Below are 25,287 nucleotides of genomic sequence, written 5' to 3' on the forward strand. Positions count from 1 at the left end.
AGAGTCCCTGACAGAACAGGAGAAAAGTGGGGTGCAGAACTCACATTACAGTAAAAAGACCAGACTTAACAGTCTGAATGAAGAGTGGAGGGACCCTGGAAGACATGGTCCCTGGACTTTTTGTTAGCCCAAAACTAAAACCATTCCCAAAGCCAAGTCTTCAGACAAAGATTAGACTGGACTATAAGACATAAAATGATACTCATAAAGAGTGTGCTTCTTAGCTCAAGTAGATACATGAGTGTAAATGGGCAGCTCCTGTCCAGAGGTGAGATGAGAAGGCAGAGCAGGTCAGGAGCTGGTTGAATGGACACAGGAAATTTGGGGTGGAAAGGAGGAGTGTGCTGTCACAGTATGGGTAGAGCAACTAGGGTCACATAGCAGTGTGTGTATATAAATTTAATTTTTGTATGAGAAACTTACTTGATCTGTACACTTTAATTTAAAGCACAATAAAAATAAATAAGACTCATGTGCCATGAATACTTGGGTGCTTTGAAATCGCAAGGCTAAAATAAATGGTCCTCCCCACTTCTTTCTAAAAGAATTAGCACTTTATAGTCAGGTGTACCTAAATCTCAGCTTCCCATGGGGAGAAAAAAAAATTAGAAAATCTCTACAGCAGCAGGTTCTCAGAAATTAGTCAACAATCTTGAAGACTGGATTATGTGTGATAAAAGGTTAAAGCATGCAAGATGACTCTTTTATGTGAGAGCTGAGATGGAATGTGAAAATAATATGAGCAAAGAAAAGCAGGATCATATAGCAGAGTGGTTTAAAGCGCAGAGGTTAAGAGCACAGGGTCTGGAGGAGACTGACAGCTTTTTACCCCAGCTTCACCATAGTGACAAGGTCTTAACTCATCCAAGCCTAAATTCCTCATGTGTAAAACGGCAACAGAAATAGTAATGGTATTTTCCTCATATGGTTGTTATAAAAATGAAATAAGAATACAAAATGATTACTACAATGTTGACACATAGTAAATATTCAACAGAATACTGTGTAAAATAATTGAGAGTAAATTCCATTGTCCAAATCAGTAAACAATGTGCTAAGCAATTATTCTGTGTTTGGCACCATTCTAAATGCTAGGAGCTCAAGGAAATAACTGCCATCATTTTACAGGGCCCTTACTACATCACTATTCATTTTATACATGAAGAAATCAAGGCTCAGAAATCAAGTTGCCCAATGTTACCAGCTAGTGTACAGAGGAGCAAGGATCTGAACTTAGAGCAATCTATTCAGAGCCTGAGTTCTTAACCACCCTATAACCTATACTGACTCCAAAATTTAATTGACTTAGCAATATCCCATGTACCACTTATACAAAATGCCAAGCCACTCTTGCTCCCTGCACCTGGTTTAAAACCCACAAATTTATTTATGTCCACCAATTTCTTCAAAATTCAGTTCCATATTGCATACTCTAATTCTAATTTATTTACCACTCCTTTAGCCCGTAATTTCATAGCACATCTGCTCAGAATGTATAATGATATTTCCAATTATGATTCTGTGAAAAATTTTCTTAGTGATTTCACAAATTTTACCATGTCAACCAGATTAGACTGTTTAAGAAAAAAGGGACATTCTTTGCTATGTAATCAGAGTCTTGCAAAAGGAATTAAATAATAAAAACTTGTGACGAACCTGGGAATTATTACCTCTCTCCAAGTCCTCTGTGCTCTCACTTACAAACAGTAATCTTACATCACATTACTCTAATAAGTCAAGAAACTCATCTAGTCTTGGCTCTACTATGAACTCGGTGTATGATCATAACAAATCACATACCTCTAATTTTCAGCTTCTTTACTACTAAGGCAAAGATATTAAACTTGATAAAGTCAAATTTTGCAAAATAGTAGTACCATGATATATTCCATCAAAAAGGGTATCACGGCTTAATAAACTAGATTGAAGATGATTCCCCTTCTTACACCTTCTACCTCAAAATATAACCGTGTTTATATTTACTCTGTCATACTATTTTTAAAGTCTTGGGAGACAACCTGAATTCTCAAAAGTCACCCCTTTCACTTATGACTTTTTCAAGTTACAGAATCAGAGTTTAATATCTATAAGCACTTTTAAGAGATGATCTGGTTTAATCACTTTATTTATAGGAAAATCAAAACCAGAAAATAAAGAAGTACTATTACAAGGCCCTCTCCATCACATGCTGTTGCCTTCTGCCAAGAGTCCTAATGCCCACACACAGGCTCTTAGGCATCTTTTAACCTTTTCCATCCTAAGGTCTATGTGACTGGCTACCAGCTGTCTTTCAATATCCCTTCCCCTCTTCTACAGACACCTGATTTTTACCTGGTTACACAGTCACTTAGGATAATGAATTTATTTCCTAGCCTCTCTTGCAGCTTGATATGTGGCCATGTGTATGAGTTCTAGCCAATAAAATGTAAGATGTTCAGAAAGTATCTCTAAAGTTGTGTGTGTTGGGATGAGTGGGGAAGAGGTGTGGCATAGTGTGGTTTTCCCCTCCCCCCCTTTTCTTTCCTGTTATACGGAAGGAATGGAGACATATAGCTGGGATTATAATAGGTCTTAGATCATGAGATGGAAGTATGTGTTGATGGCAAGTAAAAGGAGCCTGGAAAACCTGATACATACAGCAATGGGCAAAGCAAGGATGTCATCTTGAGGACTAAGGTGTGCCTGACTCAAGCCATGGTATTTTTAATCACCTCATATGCATGAGAAAGCTAGACAATACGGAAGATGGAAGAAGAATTGATGCCTTTGAATTATGGTGTTGGTGAAGAATATTAAATATAACATGGTCTGCCTGATGAACGAACAATCTGTCTTGGAAGAAATACAGCCAGAATGCTCATTAGAAGCGAGGATGGCAAGACTTCGTCTCATGCACTTTGGACATGCTATCAGGAGGGACAAGTCTCTGGAGAAGGACATCAATTCTAGTAAAGTAGAAGGTCAGAGAAAAAGAGTAAGACACTCAATGGAGATGGACTGACACAGTGGCTATAACAATGGGCTCAAACACAGCAACAATTGTGAGGATGGCACAGGATTGGGCAATGTTTCATTCTGTTGTACATAGGGTTGCTATGAGTCAGAACTGACTCAACAGCACCTAACAACAACAGAGCTGCTAAACCAACCCTGGACTACTTACCTACATGACAGAGAGAAAACCTATTTTCTTTAAGCTTCTACTATTGTAGGATATCTGTCATTCACAGCAAAACCAGATCCTAACAGGCTAGATTACCTCTCTCTTTATAAAAAAAAGCAAGGGGTGAGTCTCAATTTGAAAGAGAGTCTACATTTGCCCCACCCCCTCTTCCACCTACCAGTCATACCTCTTCTACTCTTCAGGCCAAATATCATAAATAAGGGTTATAGTAGAAAGTGCCCTAGACTGGGATTCAGGGGAGATGGGTTCTGATTCTACAGATGGACAGGAACTTCCTTGGCTGGTTTTAGAAACCCACTTTCCCTAGTCCTTTAGCAGCTTTCACATTTTCTGTGGTTCCTGTGGTAGGCAGAAATCTAAGATGACCACCAATGACCCTTGCCCTTATGTAATCTCCTCCCTCGAGTGTGCCTGAAACCCGTAAATATGATATCACTCCTGGGATTATGTTATATGACAAAAGGGATTTTGCCAGTGTAATTAAGGTCCCAAATCACTTGATTTTAAGACAAGGAGATTATTCGAGTTGGCCTGACCTAATCACACAAGCCCTTTAAATCCAGGTCTAGAGGTCAGAGATGAAGGAAGTCACATTCGAAGCACAAGAAGGATTCGCTGTACCTCTGCTGGCTTGAAAATGGAGGCAAACAATGAGGGTGGCTTCTAGGAGCTGATACAACATCATGGCTGAAAGCCGGGGGAAAACAGGGACCTTAGTCTTACAACCATAAGGAACTAAAATCTGTCACACTAAGAATGAGCTTGGAAGCAGACTTTCCCCAGAGCCTCCACACAAGAACTCAGCCCAGATGACACCTTGATTTCAGCCTTGTAATATCCTGAGCAGAGAACTAAGCCATGCCGTGCTGGACTTCTAACCTATAAAACTTTTTAAAGACCTATTATAAAGCCATTTTTAAAAATCAAGGCAGGTTTTGTAAGTACCTGAGTACGTCCCTTCTGGGATAGGAGACAAATTCATTCACAGTGATTAGAAACAATTATCACTCAATTTGTTTGACGATCAATTTGTTTCTGATAACTGTTTTACCCTTTCTTACCTTCACTGGAGACTAAATAGAAAGATTTCAAATTAGTATAGGATATGGAATGTTACATTAAAGGCAGAGGTGGAGGTAATCAAAGATACAGCTGTACCTTAACTTTAGTATAAACAATCCTTGGATGTTGTCAAAGAAGTAGCCCATGAAACATAACCATGAGCCATTACAGATAGGCATATATAAAAAGCACAGTTATGAGCAGATATTAAAAGAAAACAAAAAAAGCATAGCATTAAGGCTCACCCCCCAAACTCCTAGGCTAGTAGCCTTAGCATATATCCATAGAGCTGAACTCAAAGAACAAGGTTTTATATATGGGCACTTACTTATTTCCTAAAAATATTTAACTTGTTTGCTGTTTGTAGAGAAGTTTACAATTTGTGTGCAATTGATCCTAGAACTGTTTTACTACTCCAAAACCTAGAAAATGCACCACTCCACCCCCAAGAAGCTGAAAAATACAATTATATTTTCCCTGTTTATAATAATTGTGTTAATTTATAAATAAACATGCCTGTATGAAATATAGAACATTGTTCTACGAAAAGTAAATATGTACAGTGGTTGAGGTGGCAGCCAAGAAACATATGCTCCCTCCCCTTCCCCTTACCCCAGGGGAGATGGTCTGTCACTTCAAATAACTACTCCCCATTGAGAAAATCATGGATTCCTAGGAAGTCAATTTTCAGAAATAGTTAAATATGTCTGACTCCATAATCTTATTAAACTCCATTATATCTTATTTTCCTTTACCTATAAAGGAGTTGCTTGTATTATCTCCCCAGCCACAATCAGCATAAAAGTATAAATTACTCACTTCAGTTTGTATAACTCTAATCAGGCAAAATAAATGCTGCTGTGTTTTGGCTATGACACCAAACTGACGACAGCGCTCCAAAAAAGTGTCTAAAGAAGGGTCGATTCTTCTTTGCAGTTTACTCCAAAAGAGAGTCAGTTCCCTATAAAAAGAAAGATGACGGTAGAACATTTAAAGCAACTACTGTTTGCTTTTATCCCCCCACCCAACCCCCCATCTTTTTTTTTTGGTTTGTAAAAACAAGCTGACACTAGAGTAAATAAAAACTGAAAGAAAAAGCTGTTTATATTCATTATTGCTCCCTCCCAAACTGGTAAATTTGTTAAGAATCCTTCCTCCCTGAGATCTCCTCTATTTCTTTCTTCTTTTTGTCTGGGGAAAAACAAAAACAGCAAAAGACTACTTCCTCTACACTTTTTTTTAATCTTTATCTTAGATTCCATCTTGTTCCCGAAAGGTTTTACACTTTCTTTACATTGGTAATTATACTGACTGAATTAAAACACTACCCTAGTGGGCAGGGATCATCAGACGTCACTAAACTGTCAACAAAATATGTAAAACTAATAACTATTTTAATGGTACACTTGTCTCTATTGATCTTTTGGGCTATTTCCAGCTCTGAAACGTCAGGATTCTACTTAGGCCTCTCTATTTTGGAATGTTTAAATATTACTAATAAAAATTAGTAAAATGACACTCTTGGAAATTGCTAAAATACAGGAATTCCACAAATGCTCACTATAGAAACAAACAAAAGCTTGAAAACAGTTAAGTTAAATAAAAATACTTAATGGGTGAGAGAAAACACTCAAGAGAAGCACCAGAAACTTGAAAATGCGAAGGATGGAAAGGCTAAATTACTAATATAATGTGAATGCAAGGAAAGCTACTACCAAAACTGAAGAGAATGCTATTACTTAAAAAAAAAAAAAAGTGACTCTTTTCTGTACAGCTTCAATGGATACTGTGCATTTGTTAAAATATTTACATAAAAAAAACCATATTATTTTCACAAGCCAATTTTAGAACACCGATATCCTTTATTCTAACAAGCAGACTATTCCAGGAAGCACAAATCCAAAGCTTAAGAAATGGAAACAACTCTTTTTTAGAATCGACTGAAAATAACATATTTAAAAATCTATTTTCTTATATTTTTAAATAAGTAATTGGGCTCTCATAAGGGGATACGTAAAACTTTCTTCGAAGACTGAAATGACTATACCATGTCTCAAAAGGTATATGATTAAAGTTTATATTAAATGATGGCAAATTTGAGCTATAACAAATAAAATTAACTTAAAATGCCTTTAAATAGTTGTCTTTGGTGACTAGTGCCGCTTTCCTAGCCAGAAGAAACTGAGATGAGGCCAGGTTTTGGAATTAGCCACCAGCCAGGTAAGTAATTGGGATGTCTATTTTAAAACTCACAACACTGCTTTATTCAGATTTAAGTATCTCAGTAGTAACAACTTTTGAGAGTAGTCCAAAATTCTAAGGAATAAAGAAAATACAGAAATATCTATGATCCAGTATTAAAGAGTATGTAAAAATACAATATATGTATGTGAAGAAACTTTGAACAGAACAAAATGATCAAAGCCAATAAAACCTGACTATAAAGATAAGAGGGTAAATGCTATCAAGTACTTAAAATTCATCAACTAGTCAAAAGTTTAAAGTTAAGCAAATCTGACAAAGCGGTATAAGGCAGATTGAGAATTAAGGTCTTTCAAATAATTTTTAAAACAGTAAATAAGAATGTGTAGGGCTTGATTTATTCCAAATTAAATATTTCAGGGTTCAGTTATCTCAATTCCAAATAAGCATGATCAAAAAATGGGCATCTTATCATGTGTTTTGGGAGCCCTGGTGACACAGTGGTTAACAGCTCAGCTGCTAACCAAAAGGTTGGCAGTTTAAATCCACCAGCTGCTCCTTGGAAACCCTATGGGCAATTCTATTCTGTCCTATAGAGTTGCTATGAGTTGGAATTGACTCGATGGCAATGGGTTTTTTTATCATGTGTTTTACATTTGCAGATATTATTTGCACTGTTGTAATTCAATGATTTAAAACTACTATTGCCCACCCAAACGTATAAACATGTCTGAAACTATGATAACCAATATATTACTAGGTAGAACGTCAGTATGTCACTTTAATCATCCGTTCAAATCTGAACACTGGGACACTAAAATAACCAATGTATAGTTATTTACAACCTGCTGAATCATACATGCACTAGGACAAATCCTTCCTTGATTACAATAATGTGGTTTTTAGAAATGAATAACCATTAAATTGAAAGTGATTCCATTGTGTGGATGCTTCCAATGTTCAGATGATCACTGCACCCTCAAACTAGCCCACTGTCTAGATCAAGTCAACAAATTTTACACAAATTCAGAAAATTGGAAAGGAGACTTAGTTCTATTAATAGTAGGAAACATGTTGTCGTGGATTGAATTATGTCCTCCAAAAAATGTATGTATCAATTTGGCCGGGCCATGATTCCTGGTATTCTGTGGTCTTCCTATAAATTGTAAATCCTGCCTCTGCGATGTTAATGAGGGAGGATGGGCGGCACTCCTGTTAGTAAGGCAGGACTCAGTCTACAAGATAGGATTGTATCCTGAGGCAATGTCTTGAGATACAAAAGACAGAAGTGAGCAGTGAGACAGGGGGACCTCATACCATCAAGAAAGCACTGCCAGGAGCAGAGCGCGTCCTTTGGACCAGGGTCCCTGTGCCGAGAAACTCCTAGTCCGGGGGAACACTGATGAGAAGGCCAAGAGAGAGAAAGCCTTCCCCTGGAGCTGACTCCCTGAATTTGGACTTTTAGCCTACTTTACTGTAAGGAAATAAACTTCTCTTCATTAAAACCATCCACTTGTGGTATTTCTGTTATAGCAGTACTAGATGACTAAGACACATGTCTTGTCAGGGATGTAGCAACCAAGCAAGAACTTGAAACTACTCTGTTTCCACGTAGCAGGAGACCCGTGAGGTCCAGTTAATTTAATGTCACACTGAGATACAGAATTTAGGCATCTTAGAAATGGGGCGAATAAAATTTTGTGGAATTAAGGAATGACCACCCCCTAAAGAGGGCTACTACAAATAAAGAAGCTGATTCCCCTGACCTCTTTTTTTTCCTACACGATTCAACTAAACAAAATGAATATGGGTATCTATCTAGTCTCCACTAGGTGCTGGTGATACAACAGTGAATAAGCCAAGATACATGACCCTGGTATATGAGTCTAGTGGGAGAGAACAGACACGTAAATACATCTGAAGAACCACAAATGTACAACATACACATTTAAGCTCAGAAAAGCTATAGAAAGCAAAGGCCAGCCTATCAAATACTCACTGAGCTTAGCGTGTAGTTCAAAGTTTAACTGTATGATTTTATTTTAAAGTAGCAGTAGCAATTACACATCTGTATGTATATCATCCCATTCAAAATGGTTACCTTACTCGCTTAATCACTTACATGGTTATTCTAATTATGTTACTATTCTAGACAACTATAGGGAACTCATTTCTCCAGCACATCTTTGATTTTTGCAGACAGCCAAAAATACTTCGGGTCCCATGTGAATGAGTAAAGTAAGCAATAAACCCTTTGAGATCAATAAAATGGTGATTCCTAAAAAGTAACAGGAAATTTTATTGTGGTTTATAAATATCTCTGAAGGAAACTTCCAAAACAATGAAAAATTGATTTGAGTGATAGTTACATAGTCTACATTTTAAATATTATCTTCCGTGGTGACCACTTGCAAGAATGACACTTAAATAAATTCTAGCATATGTGTTTAAAAAAAGTGTGACTACTTTTATTGTCATACTTTAACTAGGATTTTTAAAAAAATAATTTTTAATTAAATGAGGATTTAAAAAAAAACCCAAAACCTCTTATCTGAAATACCATGTAATAAGATTTTTCTTCCTAAACAATAAGGATCAGGTATCGCATATGGTTACTGTCTTAAACAAAAGAAACCTCCAGCGCAGCAAAAGAATCCCACTATCTCTAACTCCCAAATAATATTACTATTACCAAAAAACAAAAAGGCCTTTGAAAACAATGGAAGGGTAAGATGTTTCCCAAATACTAACATTTTAGATTTTATTTCTCTTTGAATTGCTTGGAAGAAGTTCTACTTTTAACAAAGCATGAAGTGACTAAGATCTTTTTTCCTTTACTCTTTATCACTTCTTAAGAGGCCAACAAGGGGGAAATCCCAGTTAATCCCTTCCTGCTGCAGGGGAACAGCATTAATCCTAGATCCACTAACATCCTTGGAAGAGCTAACGGTAGCTGAGTAAAGAGGGGAAGAAAAAAAAAAATTATGGGGCACTGTAAAAGGGAAGTTGTATCAGAAATATTAAAAGGACTGTGTAAATACATGTATTTTTAAAAAAACTTTATAATCCATGACACATTCCATGTAGGACTTAATTTATTCTTTGCATTGAAAGCCTAGCTGTTACTAGCATATTTTTTCATTTATAGGCAATGTTCAACTTTTTTTTATCAGCTACTACACAAATTAAAAGCATATGACAAAGTTAATGGGCAAAGAAAGTAATTTAAATGTAAAAAGAAAAATTGGGGTTTGTTTCTCAAACAAACACATCTGTTTTACTGAGGCTAAAATCTTTTAATTTCTAGATTTTTATGCATGAAAAGATATATATTCTGCTTGATTTAGCGATCAAAAACCTCACTTGCTACTTAACAATTCTTTTTATTTATATTACCTCTTTTTTGGTTCCCTAATAAAATGCCCACAATGATTATTCAAAAAACATATTTAAGTCCCTATCCCAGTATCTCTCTTCTCATAGGAGATATAACTCTGGCATCATGAACTAGGTGGTAGAAGACTGCAATTTGAATTTTGGCCCTGTGCCAAGAAAACAAGAGCACAGAAGAAAAGCACTGGAATAGGAGTCAAAATCCCTGGGCTGAAATCTTAGCTCTACTACCTTAGCCTTGAAACTTTGGGCAAATCGCAAGATTTCTCTGATCTCTCTGATCCTCCATGTGCCTCAGATGCACAATGAATATTATGAGGATTGGGTAAAATAATTTACAGTACACAAATAAAATTTCTTATATAAAATAGTAAGCAAAAAGATATAAAGTAACATATAAAATGGTAATAACAATAAAACTACATAAACACACAGACACTCCAAAAGGAAGAGCACACAAAAGGCTGTACTAGGTTTTCCTAAAAAACAAAATGCTTGTTCCCAACTTTATGCCATCCTTTGGATCTGAAATATCCGAGGGTCTCTAATCAAGATTATGCAAATCCAAGCCATTCTTTGAATTAAAGCCCAAATAAATACCACCTCCTCCTGCACACCCTGGTGGAGCAATGGTTAAGCGCTTGGCTGCTAACCAATAAGTCTACTCAACTAGAACCCACCAGCCGCTCTGCTGGAGAAAAGACCTGGCGAGAGTAACCTTGTCTGATGTGACCATTAACCCTTCTGGAAACGCAGCAGGCAGTTCTCTGAGGTTTCTCATTAGAATGTGAGAAGAGCCACACAGAGATTGCAGACTATATAAAGGCTGTTTGATTGACTTTGAGAGTCACTGCTCTCCATGTCAGTGTGGCAGAAAAATGAGATTTCAAGAATTCTTTTTTGTATTTTTCACTTTTATGGTAAGTCTTCTCCTTATCAAAGGACAGAGACCAGTTAATTTTGCCATGAGGAGGAAGCTGCACAGACACAACTGCCTTCAGAGGAGATGGATGCCTCTCCATTCTCAAGTGCTGTTCCCCTGAGATGTCTGTAGGTAACTTCAGTCTGCCAGCAGAAGAGGACTGTAGGAGAGGTACCAACCTATCCACCCAAGACAACTTCATTATGGCAGTAGTGTGATTGTTTAGAAGTTCCTGTCCTAAAAACAACTGTTTGAAAGCACCTGATATAGTTTATTAGTTTCATAGGATTTTCTTCTTCCTGGCTTCTCTTTAGAGGGAAAAGTAACATAAACTCAAGTGATTCCAGTCTGAAACAATTCTTTGCCTGTATAGCAAAAATTTCTCATCTTCGTTTTCTGTATATCACTCTTCTTTTTTTTTAATTGTACTTTAGATGAAGGTTTACAGAGCAAATCAGTTTCTCATTAAACAACTAATACACATAGGTTGTTTTGTGACATTGGTTGCCAACACCGCGATGTGTGAAAACTCTTCCCTTCTCGACCTTGGGTTCCCTCATTACCAGCTTTCCTGTCCCCTCCTGCCTTCTCATCCATGCCCCTGGGCCGGCATGTCCATTTAGTCTCATTTTGTTTTATGGGCCTGTCTACTCTTTGGCTGAAGAGAGAAAACTACTTTTTAATGTTTTAGAAACCTCTAATAGTAAAAATGCAAGAACTTAAAACTTTTCTTTCATAGTTCTATAATTCTCCATAAGTATTAAGATAACTTTGTCTGTGGGGGAAAGAAAAAGACAACGCCTGGCGATCAGCTTCTTTAAAGATTACAGCCTAGGAAGCCCTATGGGGCAGTTCTACCGTCACATAGGGTCGCTATGAGTTGGAATCAGCTTGACAGCAGACAACAACGACAACCTGGACACCTTTTTTAAAGACTCTGGAGTATGGTGATCACCTCTCTCTAATCTTTTACAGCATCATCCATACCACTAATCTGTACTTATTGACAGTTTTGTTTTTAGGTTTCCTGTGTGTCAGATTTGTCCCTGTGGCCTAACAAGATCTAATATAGTTAAAAAAGGAAAAGAAGGATGGGTTACACTTACTATTTTCTCTTTAGTAATAAAGTACTTTGTAGGCAAACAAGATATAAACTGAATTAAAACCAAAACAATGCAATTCAGATATATGGTATCAAAGTTGCAAAAGAGAGAACTATTCTAATAGATTTCCTTTCTAGTGCATGTTTGACCTATGAACCTACATAATTTGCCCCTTTTATTAGTGGGTTTCCAAATAAAAGGAGAAAAGTAACCACTAGGAGATACTAATGACTGTAAAGGAGAACAATCTAACACCAATTTGTTTCATATTGCCATATTTTATCTTCAAGGAAAAAGACATAGACAGTCCTGTGGGATGATCAAGAGGAATTCAATCAGTGATGTTTTTAATTAAATGGTTTAGCCTGTCAGCAAGACTTTATTCACATATCATCATTTAATTTGCTTGACTTTAAATTTGAAACAAAATAATGTTTTACATAAACCCTAACTGCTATACTATATACTAACAAATAAAGGGAATAAAAACTAAATATACTTACCAAGAACAATACACACTTGCAGTTTGGAGCTGCTGGGTAAAGTAAGTCGTACAAAGAACAAATGCTGTGTTATCCTGACCCTCAGATTCCAGATTACATATGATGTCTAGTATTTCCTTGCAGTCGACCTTTGCAATCTATCAAAAATGAGATGACTAAGTCAAAAGGAAAATGGTGACTTTCCTGTAAACTTTGTTATATAATGTGAAACTTCTTTATAACGTTTTCTATCTTTGGTAACTGATGAGGAGAGTATTAGAGGGACATAATTTTCTTCTACTGACTAACAGCTGACTTAAGTCATAAATATTTCATATAAGAAAATGATAAACAGAGAAGGAACAGACGCTATAAGGAAGTTCCACTGCAGTATCAATACCGATAAAAACAACATTTTTGTACAGCTTTTTAAAAAATTACAAACATTTGCTACCATATAAATAAGTCAAATTATGTTTAATAGCTTCCAGTTATTTTCACCTGAAGTACCATCATCTTTTATTTCTTATTTTCCTTCTTCCTTTTTAAAATAATTGTATTCAGGTCACTCTACTTACAGACAGCAAAATGCATGGCTTACCCTATGCCAGAGGAGGCTGGAGGTGGGTTCAGAAACTATTTTAAATATGAATTGCTGTATTAACATAACTTATTTAATATAATCGAGGGGGGGGAACTTTTGTTCAAGCAGTCAAAACGTTTTTAGAAACACATCTATTTCATTTACACCATTTATTGAAATCTTTAAAGCAAACGAAAACCTCTAGGCAAATCAGTTCAATTTTCTGGAGCTCTTTTTCTGTACTGCTAAAACAGGAAATAAGACCTCTAAAGATCCTTTCACATTCTGTATTTTATCACTTCCTTGCCTTAGTAAACAATATGAAGAACATAATCCATTTCATGTCATTTTACAAATAGCAATTATACCAGGCTTCCAATGTACAAAACAGTGATAATCTCAGGGCAAATGAGGTATGTGGACTTCAGCTCAACTCCTCCAGAATGCTATGCAGTTCTATTAGGTGGTTCGACAGTCTCTAATTTTAGTCACATCCTCAGGTATGTTATCATCTCTTAAGGCGAACGATTTGGTTCTTCGCTGTCACTTCTCATAGCTGTGCCCTCTTCACCTACAGTTCAAGACCTGTAATTCAGCTCTCTCTGAATATAAACTAAAACAAAATTGAAGATTACTAAGAGAAAAGTAGGATTACAAAGTGCTAGGTACAAACATGTTTTTATATTCAAGGGAAGAAAAAGCTTTTCTGACAGCTAGTTTTATTGGGGCCTCCAGGTGGCACAAACGGCTTGCACTTGGCGGTTCGAACCCACCCAGCAGTACCACGGAAGAAAAGGCCTGGTAATCTGCTTCCACTAAGATTACAGCCAAGAAAACTCTTTATGGAGCAGTTCTACCCTAGTTCTACATATGCGGTTGCAATGAGTCAGAATCAACTCGACAGCAACTAATAACAGCTTCACTGAACACAGAGGAAACTCTGACCTCTTCGAGTGGTTCAAAGATATCTAGCTGGTTTCGGTTACGCAGGCTGTAATATAATACCATGCATTACAGACAGCACTGCTTCCAATTTATTTGAATAACATGGTCTTTGGCAGTAATTCTTAAAGTGTGATCTTTGGACCACTAGCAGCAGTATCTTCTGGAAACATGTTGGAAATGCAAATTCTCAGGCCTCACCCCAGACCCTCTGAATCAGAAATGTTGGGGTGAGGCCAGAAATCTCTTAGACAAGCTTCCAGGTGATCCTGATATTAAAGTTTGAGAACTGATGGTATGACCCAAAGAGACTGGGTGTGGTATCAACAGTTAATGGTTTTGAGGCTCACTTACTGCATGGTTCTCAGAGAAAAATAATAGTTCCTAAGATCCACTACTTGATTGTTCTATATATAAAATAAGTTACGTTTTATATACAAGGTGCTTAAAGTGGTTAAATGAACTTCAAGGACCAATCAATGAGTCAGTTGGCTTGGTTAGGATTGAAACCCAATTCTCTCTTTTCTTTTTTTTAATTCCTATCAGGCCTTTAAAATATATGGTTGTACAATTTTTCAAATTACATTCAGAATGAAGTCTTCTGTATAAACAATTTTTCAAGCAATTAAAACGACACTTTATATACCATATCTTCTTAATTTCCACCAATTATCTGGAATTTATTACAACAGTTAAGTAGAAAAGAACGCTTGGCAGAATCTTCACCTAGTTAATTTCTACTTGTCTTTCAAAGCTCCAATAAAATGCCATTTCCTAATGGAAACCCTCCCTAACTTTTAAGACCATGTTAGCATTCCTGTCAAACACACTTAAACTCCTTTGCAGCATTTATCACAACTGCAATTCAGTGATTATCAAGCAACTCATTAGCACCTGTCTTCTCTGCCAAGGAGCCCTGGTGGTGCAGTGGTTAAGTGCTCAGCTGCTAACTAGAATTTGGCCGTTCAAACCCACCAGCTGCTCCACGAGAGAAAGATGCGGCAGTCTGCTCCTGTAAAGACTGCAGTCTTGGAAACCCTGTGGGGCAGTTTTACTCTGTCCTATAGGGTCACTATGAGTCGGAGTCGACTCAACGGCAATGGCTTTGGTTTGGTTTTCTTCTCTGCCAGAATATAAAATTCATAGGGGCAAGGGGTATGTACATCTTGTTTAAAACCCAGCACCTATCACAGTGTCTGAAACAGAAGACATTTAGTAGATAGGTGCTGAATGAATGGAATAAGTGAATCAAGTTCAATCATGTTAAGAAGTTCATGTTTATAAAGTGAACCTTATATAACTCTGTGTTTTCTAGCCTTTTCAAAAAAAATGTGATAACATTAAAGCAGTATGATATAGTGGTTAAGAGCATGTATCCTAGAGTGAGATCGTAGATTCTATTCCCAACAATGTAAGTATTCTAGCTACTAGCTGTAAGTATAGCTATCCAATAGCTATTGGATAAGTTAGTTAACTTCTCTGTGCCTCAGTTTCCTCATCTATAAAATGAGACTAGAACCTCCCTAATAAAGTTGTTGTAAGGATTAATATATATTTTAAAAGGACTTGGCACATAGGGAGCACTTTATAAGTGCTGTTAAAAATATTTTTCATGAAATATGTAAATTTTTAAAAGAGGGAAGCAAAAGAAAGTGAACCTTAAGAATACTAGAAAGTATTTCAAAAGATAACATCATTCTCAGAAAATGCCTTGACACACATTTATATTTAACAAGTACCAGGAGGCAAAGTTAAGGTGTTAAAGACTAAAATATAATTAAACCTAAAATTCCATTTTCAGAAACAAAATCTTATCATACACAATGAAGATGAAATTTGACTGATGCACTAAGCAGCCATGCCCTCCCTCATGGCTGGATGAATCAGAAGGGTTATCCAGAGAGGCAATGCCCATCATATGGCCACTCAAAATTGCACTGATTGAAGGGTCAAAACGAGAATTTCCATACCAGGCGAAAACAGCTGTTTGAGAGCAAAAGCTGCCTACCATCCAAGCCATGTTAAAGTGCCTGCTGAAAACCAAGAATTCTAAAATTTGATGTTAGCAGCAATATAACATCTCCAAGCTGAGAAATATCACAAGAAACTCTAAAGCAGATATATAAGTTAGAGTGAAAATAATATACAACTTGCATTTCTGTAACTTTTTTTTTGGTCCTTTTCAAATAACTTTTACAGTATCATTTCATTTTGTCAACATGGCAAACCTGCAAGATAGGCAAGGCAGGCAATATTATTTCTACTTCACAAATAAAAAATGAGCTTTAGAAGAGACTGCTTCTTGTCTCAAGTCAACTGCTAGCAAATAATTAGTAGTAGTAAATAAAACGAAAAACAAATTGCACGTCATTTTATTTCTACAGGGAAGCCCTTATGTTTTAAAAGGGCACATTTCAGAGATCTACAGGCTCTCATCTTTTGGAAACAAGGTGGTAAGAAAAAGGGACAAATGTGACATAATTTTTAAATGTGCATTTCAAGCAAAAATTCATTAACCTAAAATGATGAGAGTGGGGAAAATAATATCAAAAATCTGGATTAGCAGGTTAAAAGGGATATATAGTTTTATTATTTCTATTTACCACAAATACAGTACAGATTAAAAGCAAAATTAGTGTACAGTAGGACTACAGGCCTCTCCCTCCTCTTGCCTGCCTAGTCAATTCTTCCCATCCTGCAAGGTGCAATTGAAAACTCTTTCACTTATGAAGTCTTCCCTCCTAGACTACTCTGGCACCCAGTGACCTCTTGCCTTGATCTGAACTCACAGCATCTTGCCAACATTTTAAATGGGGCTATTACTTATTCTGCTTTTTGAACTAGTGGCTTATACTGGCCTTTGCCTTTTATTATATTACCTTTACATGTGTTTTAACTCTGGCTCTCCCAACTTGACTATGAACTCCTTCAGAATATCCAAAATCCTCTAATAAGGAAAACAACTATGTCAAAATGTATGTGCCTACTTCCCTAAAAATCAGCCAATGAAAACGCTATGGAACACAGTTCTACTCTGACACACGTGGGGTTGCCATGAGTCAGAATCAACTTGATGGCAACTGGTTTTAAAAAAACTGGTCAAACAAGTACTATTTACTAAGTACCTGCACTGTGTTAAATACTAGAGATACAAGCCAATCTGATTTTTGCCCTCATGGAACTCATAGGCTAGTCAGGGATAATAAATGAGAAATAGGTAATTACAAAGAATTACAAAGTGTGTTAAATGCTACAATGGGAGAATATGGAGTATTTTAATAAGCCATGGGAAAGGACAGAGTGAAAGGAGGAGAATGTTCCAGACAGGGAGAAAAATACATGCTAGAGCCTAAGGGTAAGAGTGAGCATGGTATTAGAGGAACAGAAATAGCAGTAGTGTTGGAACATCAAATCTAGGGAGTTCCTAGGAGTGGAAGCACTTTTGTTCTTTCAGTATCTCACTGCCTTCCAAATCTACCATGGGGATGATGGCCACCATGCTTCTCCACTGATCTAATCAAGCAAAGGTTAACTTTCTCTACCAATTTCTCAAACTAAACTTGACCTCAACCTTCTCCAAAAGTTATATATTTTCCAGCAAGCCTGAAATACCGACATTCTTTTTTTCCCTGATATTCTTTTAGTTATCGCTTAACATTGCTGTTTACATCTTAGAACACACCTATATGTTTGATAACAAAGTTTCTGACAAAGAAATCAAGAACACCTAAGTATGATGTCTTACACATTTTTATTTTCGGTCAACTTGACTGTTGTATTTCCATCAAGTTTTCTACTGACTAGTTTATGATGGGGTTTTTGTACATCTTTCCAATTCAAGAACTCATTTACCTCAAACACACTAAGGTAATAACACAGGGGCATCCTTCTAGACTTATTTTCCATTTTTATTTGATGAAAAAATAAAAAATCTGCTCATGTTTACAAACGAAGCCAGCGATTCTTCAAAGTCTATAATCTGCCGCTCCTTGTAGACTCTAAATCCCTTGAAAGCAGGTACCCTATCTTTTTTAAATACTTTTATCTCCCTCAGTGCCTGCTTCAGGATCTTCACATGACAAGTACTCAGTTAACACTTTTTTAGTTGAAGAGAATCTCAGTGTTCTCCATATAGCTGTACTTTCTTGAATATAGAGGAAAAAGAGGTATGATAAAGAAATAAAAGTAAAAATTCAGATAAATTAAAATGACAAACTTTTAACACCTCATTAATAAGCAATATGGTTACACTAGTTGTCACCAAACTTTTGCAATGAATGACTTAAGATCACACTAAAAATCAAATATATGAACCAAAACACTTTTCAGCTAAAGGAAATTAAAATGAAGGTAATTGAGAAGCTTTTGAGAATTTCAATGAGTATTGAGGAAATACCTTATACAGGTAATCCTCAACTTACAACATATTCAGGTTATGACGAAGTGCACTTATGACCATCCTTTTGTTTAATACATCTTACCATTAGTAATATGTACTAAATACAACGTTGCAGCACATACTTTGCTAATGTTATTATTCTCATGCCAACCCTCAAAGACAAAGATCAGATTTATAAAGATACTGATAATAAAAGGAAATTAATAATGAAAACTAAAAAAAAGAGAGAGATATTCGACTTATGTCAGAACTGACTTGCGACAGAGTCGTTGGAATGGAACCCTGTTATAAGTTGGGGACTACCTGCACTTGGCTAGGCACTGAATTTTTTTTGTTTTAAATATGATTCCTATAGAATGTAGGGCATACATTCTACAGCTACTAAGACAAGGTGGACTCATGCACCAAATAATTAAATCTTTGTTTATTATCTAATTTACCCATAGAGTATAAGTTCTATAAGGGCAAAACTTTGTTTCATTTACCATTGTATCTTCGGTGCCTACAACAGTGCCAGGCACATGGGGAACGTCAATAAATATTTGCTGGAATGAAACATCACTACAAGATAACAAATAACTTAGTGGTCACAATATGAGTGGCATTTTCATCAGTGATATGGTAACAGAAAAAATCATGTGGACTGGAGTAAACAAAGAAGGCTTTGTAGAAAATAGCTGTCAGTGTAGATGGAGTGGGGGGGGGGAGTGGCCTAAAGAAAGATGGCAGAATGAGCAAACTAATAAATGTGACAGCAATCCCAGTATAATGAGGAGGAAAAAGGTTATCTGCAGTCACTATAAAAGACAACATTTTGTACTCAGCTGGCACTCAGTGAATACAAGATTGAATTAAATAAGGTTAAGAGACTTAGGAGAGAGGAAAACTGCACAATATCTGGAAGATATCCTGAATAAGGCCACATCGTAAAGTTGTACAGTGCTGTGCTGCACAAAGATAACCAGCCAGGAAAGTCAGCGGAGGCTGAAATTCAGTCAGCTTGCCACACTCTAACTTCTGACATGGGGCTCTTCCGCTCAGAAGGGAGACCTCTGAAAGGCAACCATGTGAAGGGGGAGATAGGGAGGCATGGCTCCTTTCACTGATTTCCATAAAAACACCATACAGGCTAATGACGGTGGGAGACTAAAGGACATAAACTTTATCCTTGGGATTTTACAGGAAACCAAAGGATTTTTTTTTCTTGATGTTTTGGTTTGGAGATATATAAAAAAAAGGAAGACATGAAATCAGTATTGTTTTTAGTTTAACTTTTATTTATTAGAGTTCCCGATTATAAAAATGTTTATAATAGAAAACCTGAAAAATATAGAAAATGAAAATCATCCTTAAATCTGACAACTCAATGATAACCAATGTTAAGAGAGTGGTGAATTTTCTTCCAGTAGTACGTCTGTACACATTTAGTGCACAGGACAGATTTAATATATGACTACTGTAAATACGTACATATTTTAAAGAAGCTGGGTTGTGCTGGTTGTATATTCTTTTTTTTTTTTTTAACTCTAGCATTATATTGTGACTTAAGAGTTTTTAAAGATGTATTCAACAGCCTGCAAGATAGATTAAGAAACGGTAGGCAGATTGTAGAGGCAGAGAGATCAATAAGGAGATGTGAAGAAATAAAGGCAGTCAAAAAGTAGTAATAGTGATAAAAATAATACCTCTAATGCTTATGGAATGACACAGGAAGCATCAAAAGAAAATGGAAGGAATACACTGAGAAAGTCACTGTACCAAAAAGAAGTGGTTGATGTTCAGCCATTTCAGGACGTGGCATATCATTGAGAACCGAGGATACTGAAGGAAGAAGTCCAAGCTACACTGAAGGCATTGGCAAAAAACAAACCTCCAGGAATTGACGGAATATCAACTGAGATGTTTCAACAAAAGGATGAAGTGCTGGAAGTGCTCACTCGTCTATGCAAAAAAATTTGTAAGGTAGCTACCTGGCCAACCAACTGGAGGAGATCCATATATGTGCCTATTCCAAAGGAAGGTGATCCAATGGAATGCAGAAATTATCAAACAATACCATTAATACTACATGCAAGTAAAACTATGCTGAAGATAATTCTAAAATGGATGCAGCAGTACATCAAAAGCGAACTGCCACAAATTCAAGCCAGATTCAGAAGAGGACATGGAACAAGGGACATCACTGATGATGTCAGATGGATCTTGGCTGAAAGCAGAGAATACCAGAAAGATGTTTACCTGTGTTTTAGGCATTCGACTGTATGGATCAGAAGAAATTATGGCTAACACTGCAAAGAATGAGAATTCCAGAACACTTAATTGTGCCGATGCAGAACTTGTATACAGACCAAGAGACAGTCATTTGAATAGACTAAGCAGATACTGCATGGTTTAAAATAAGGACAGGTGTGCATCAAGGTTGTATCCTTTCACCATACTTACTCAATCTGTATGCTGAGCAAATAATGTGAGAAGCTGGGCTATATGAAGAACGTGGCATCAGGATTGGAGGAAGACTCATTAATCTGTGATATGCAGATGATACAACCTGCTTGCTGAAAGTGAAGAGGACTTAAAGCACTTACTGATGAAGATCAAGGACTACAGCCTTCAGTATGGATTATACCTAAACATAAAGAAAACAAAAATCCTCACAACTGGATCAATAAGCATTATCAAGATAAATGGAGGAAAGAATGAAGTTGTTGAGGATTTCATTTTACTTGGATCCACAATCAGCACCCATGGAAGCAAGAGTCAAGAAATCAAAGGCCATACTGCATTGGGCAAATCTGCTGCAAAAGTGTTAAAAAGCAAAGATGTCACCTTGACGACTAAGGTGTGCCAAGCCCAAGCCATGGTATGTTCAATCTCCTCATATGTATGTGAAAGCTGGACAATGAATAAGGAAGACCAAAGAAGAATTGATGCCTTTGAATTATGGTGCTGATGAAGAATATTGAATATATCATGGCCTGCCAGAAGAACAAACAAATCTGTCTTGGAATAAGTACAGCTAGAATGCTCCTTAGAAGCGAGGATGGCGAGACTTTGTCTCACATAACTTTGGATATGTTTATCAGGAGGGACCAGTCCCTGGAGAAGGACATCATGCTTGGTAAAGTAGAGGGTCAGCAAAAGAAAGGAAGACCCTCAACGAGATGGACTGACACAGTGGCTGCAATGATGGGCTCAAGCACAGCAACGATTGTGAGGATGGTGCAGGACCGAGCAGTATTTTGTTCTGTTATACACAGGGTCACTATGAGTCAGAACCAACTCAATGACATCTAAAACTAACAACAACAACACTTATATAGCATTACTACGTGTCAGGCACGAGTTCACATACACTAAATCATTACATCTTCACAATTACTTTTACAAAATAAGTATGCTATTGTCATCTCCATTTTATAGAGGGCAAAGGTTATACAGCTAATATGTAAAGTGGCCCAGTACTCTACCCCAGACATCTGGTTGCAGAGTTCATAGTCTTAATCACTACACTATATTAAGATGCCAAAAAGTAGACTTGAAAACATCATGACTGATTAAAAAGGAAACTGTACACTTTTGTCTTTCCTCAACTGTGTACTCTTTGAAGGCAAAGAACATGTTGATTGCTTTATTTCCAATGGCAGTAAATAAACATTTCCTGATTGAAATGAATGGACCATGAGCAGAGTTAGCCAAGAACTTAGAAGTTTCTGAAGGAGTATTCAGGATGGTTCATTCTACCCCCTGTTCTCATCTTAGCCTCATCCTAAACATAACTAGCTCCCTTAAGGTCTTCCTTTATCAATATCTACTTCATTACAAGGGTCTGATATACTTAAGAATACTTAAGTATAAAGCCTGCAGAAGCACTATCAATGGCATTTAGATATACCAGTATTAAAACTTTTAGGATAAAGACATGAGGTGACAGGGATAAAAACATACCACCTCACCTTATGAATTCTAATACACAGTGGTCACATATCTTCCTGCCAATGAAAATCCTATGGATCACAAAGGTCCAATCTGAATCCAATCATGGGGATGGCACAGGACAAAGCAGCATTTTGTTCTGTTGTGCATGGGGTCACCAAGAGTTGGGGCCCAATTAGAGGGCAGATAGCAACAATATCTTCCTGTTGGCCCTTGTGATGAGTAAGCAGTAAAAACAAAGAGCTGAATTTGACAAGAGTAAATACCTGATAATCTCCCCGCTACAAAGCACTTAGAAATCCTGGATAAAATATGACAAACATCCTTTATAAACACATACTTGAACACTCAAGAAAGTAAAAGAAATCACTAAGGGGAAAAAGTGTTTCAGTGTGAATTGACAACTGCTCTGCCTTGATGGACTGTTGTGAATTTCATTAACTAAGAGACTTGGGTTTTATAAGACATGGATAAAAAATGACAAAGCTTGGACCTAAGGACAGGGAGTTGGCACTGAGACCCCTCTGCATAAAGCTGGGATCCCTGAAGACCTAAAAACTTTGAGAAAGGGTGAACTCGAAAAAAATGGTCAACTCTGGGAGACAACAGGAAAGCTTAAGTTCTGTCAATCTCAACCTGGGTTCTGGTGGGATAAAAACAATTTTGAGAATTTATAATCTGTCCTTATTTAAATTTGAAGTTTGACATAACACAACCTTTGCAGTCTAGAAACTCCAGACAGAAAATGACATAAAAAGAAGATACTAGCTGGTAACATCACTGAATCACCTGGTAGAAGCAAATGTAAAACTGATTAATAGAGACATATCCTAACTCAGGCCTATCAGAATTCTCAGATTTACGCACTCCCTCCTCCCACCCATTCTACCAAACCTGAGCTCACAATCCCAAACTATAAAAGCACCCAAGAGAATGTCAGCAAACACAAGCAGTAGGGCTGGCATTCCAAGAACTTCAGATAATAGGCTATGAGACAGACTTAAAAACTCTGTAAAATATGAAAGTAAAAGATATGGAGGCCAAGAAACGCAAAATGGTGCAAATGCTGTGGAAAACAGTTTGGCAGTTCCTAAGTATAAACTTACAAGCACTGAAAACAGGTACATAACAAGTACATGTACATGCATGTTCACAGGATCCTTATACACAATAGCCAAAAGGTGGAAACAGCCCAAATGTCCATCAATGGATAAATGGATAAACAAATTATAGAATATACATACAATGGACCATTATTCTGCCATAAAAATGAATGAAGTAATGATACATGCAACAACATGGATGAACCTTCAAAACATTATGCTAAGTGAAAAAAGCCAGACAAAAAGGTCACATATTATATATGGTTCCATCTATATATGAAATATCCAGAATAGGTAAATCCATTGAGGCAGAAAAAAGATAGTTGCCAGGGAAGGGCCAGGGAATAGGGAGAAACTGCTTAATGGGTAAAGTGTTTTAGTCTGGAGTGATGGAAATATTTTGGAACTAGATAGAGATGGTAGTTGCACAATATTGTGAAGTACTACATGCCACTGAAGCGTTCACTTTAAAAAGGTTAATTGTATGTTATGGGAATTTTAACTCAATAAATTATTAAGGGAAAAAGCAAAAAGAGACATGGAAGCTAGAATAACGTTCAACATATACCAGCAGGGGAGAGTAGAAAATGAGTGAGAGGAAATATTTGAAGAGCTAATACTCAGAATTTTTCAGACTTTGAGGGAAATAGAGATATATAAATACCCTCTGATAGAGTAAGTAACAAGAGTCCTGATTTGAGTAAATAAAACACATAAATCTATCCTTGGACATAACATTGCAGTAACACTTCAGGATATCAGTGATAAAGAGATCTTATTTGCAGCCAGAGACATTAGACATTATGTACAAAAGAATGACAATTAGACTGACTGAAGATGTCTCAACAGCAGCAATGAAAGCCTGAAGGCAATGAAATAATTTCTTCCAAATGCTAAGAGAAAAAAACTGCCACTTTGGAATCATATACCCCGTAAAATTTTCATTCAAAGACGAAAGTGAAACAAAGGTATCTTTGAACAGATAAAATGTTGAGATAAAAGGAACACCGAGCAGTGAAACTGTTATTAACACGTGAATTAATCCAAACACTGACTATATAAAACAGAAATAATAATGACTAAAGTGGTAGTAAAATTCTAAAAAAAAGATACTAAAAATACCAAATAACAATAACATGAAGATGGGAAGGCTCTAATCAGTTAAAACAACCCTTGATACAATCACCACTTGCTTTTCTTCATAAAAATTTTTAACAGCTTTATTGAGATAACATAAAATTTACCCTCTTAAAGTGCACAATCTAATGGTCTTTACTATGTTCACAGAGTTGTGCAAGCATCCCCACTATCTAATTCCAGAACATTTTCATTACCCCCCAAAGATAAATCTATTAGCAATCACTCCCCAGCCCTCCTTCAGACCAGCCCCTGGCAACAACTAATCTACTTTCTTTCTCTACAGATTTACCTATTCTGGACAGTTTATATACATGGAATCTTATAGTATATGACCTTTTGTGTCTGGCTTCTTTCACTAAACATAAAGTTTTCAAGATTAATCCATGTTGTAGCAGGTATTAGTATTTCCTCCATTTTTATGGCTGGATAATATTCCATTGTACAGATATACCACATTGTGTTTATCCATTCATCTGCTGATGTAAAGATTGCTTCCACTTTTTGGCTATTATGAATAATGCTGCTATGAACATTTGTGTAGAAGTTTTAGTCTGGAAATATGTTTTCATTTCTGTTGGGTATATATCTAGGAGTGGAACTGCTAAGTCATACGGTTTATGACTCTGTGTTTAACATTTTGAGGAACTGCCAAACTGTTTTCCATAGTGGCTGTACCATTTTACATTCCCACCAGCAAGTTCTAATTTCTCTACATCTTCGCCAATGCTTGTTATTGTCTTTTTGATTATAGCCATCTGCTGGGTGTTAAGTGGTATCTCACTATGGTTTTGATTTGCATTTCCCTAAATGTTAATGATGTACATCTTCTTTGGAGAAAT

General features: G+C 36.6%; 2 protein-coding genes across 2 annotated transcripts in view; one reads left to right on the forward strand and one right to left on the reverse strand.

Moving 5' to 3' along the window:
* RLF (RLF zinc finger) overlaps positions 1-25,287 on the reverse strand; it is a 97,003-nt gene that overhangs the window by 12,602 nt on the left and 59,114 nt on the right. The window contains exons 6-7 of the mRNA XM_004371896.2: positions 12,370-12,506; positions 5,066-5,207 (exon numbers count right to left, since the gene is read on the reverse strand). Coding sequence (XP_004371953.1) covers positions 5,066-5,207; positions 12,370-12,506 — 279 coding nt within the window. The remainder of the gene's footprint in view (positions 1-5,065; positions 5,208-12,369; positions 12,507-25,287) is intronic.
* LOC105756041 (apelin receptor early endogenous ligand-like) lies at positions 7,931-11,276 on the forward strand. The gene has a single exon (XM_023727183.1). The coding sequence runs from the start codon at positions 10,720-10,722 to the stop codon at positions 10,882-10,884; it is 165 nt and encodes a 54-aa protein (XP_023582951.1). The 5' UTR covers positions 7,931-10,719; the 3' UTR covers positions 10,885-11,276.

The sequence above is a fragment of the Trichechus manatus genome, unplaced genomic scaffold (assembly GCF_000243295.1).
Source record: "Trichechus manatus latirostris isolate Lorelei unplaced genomic scaffold, TriManLat1.0 scaffold00015, whole genome shotgun sequence".
In the NCBI taxonomy this organism is placed as follows: Eukaryota; Metazoa; Chordata; class Mammalia; order Sirenia; family Trichechidae; genus Trichechus; species Trichechus manatus.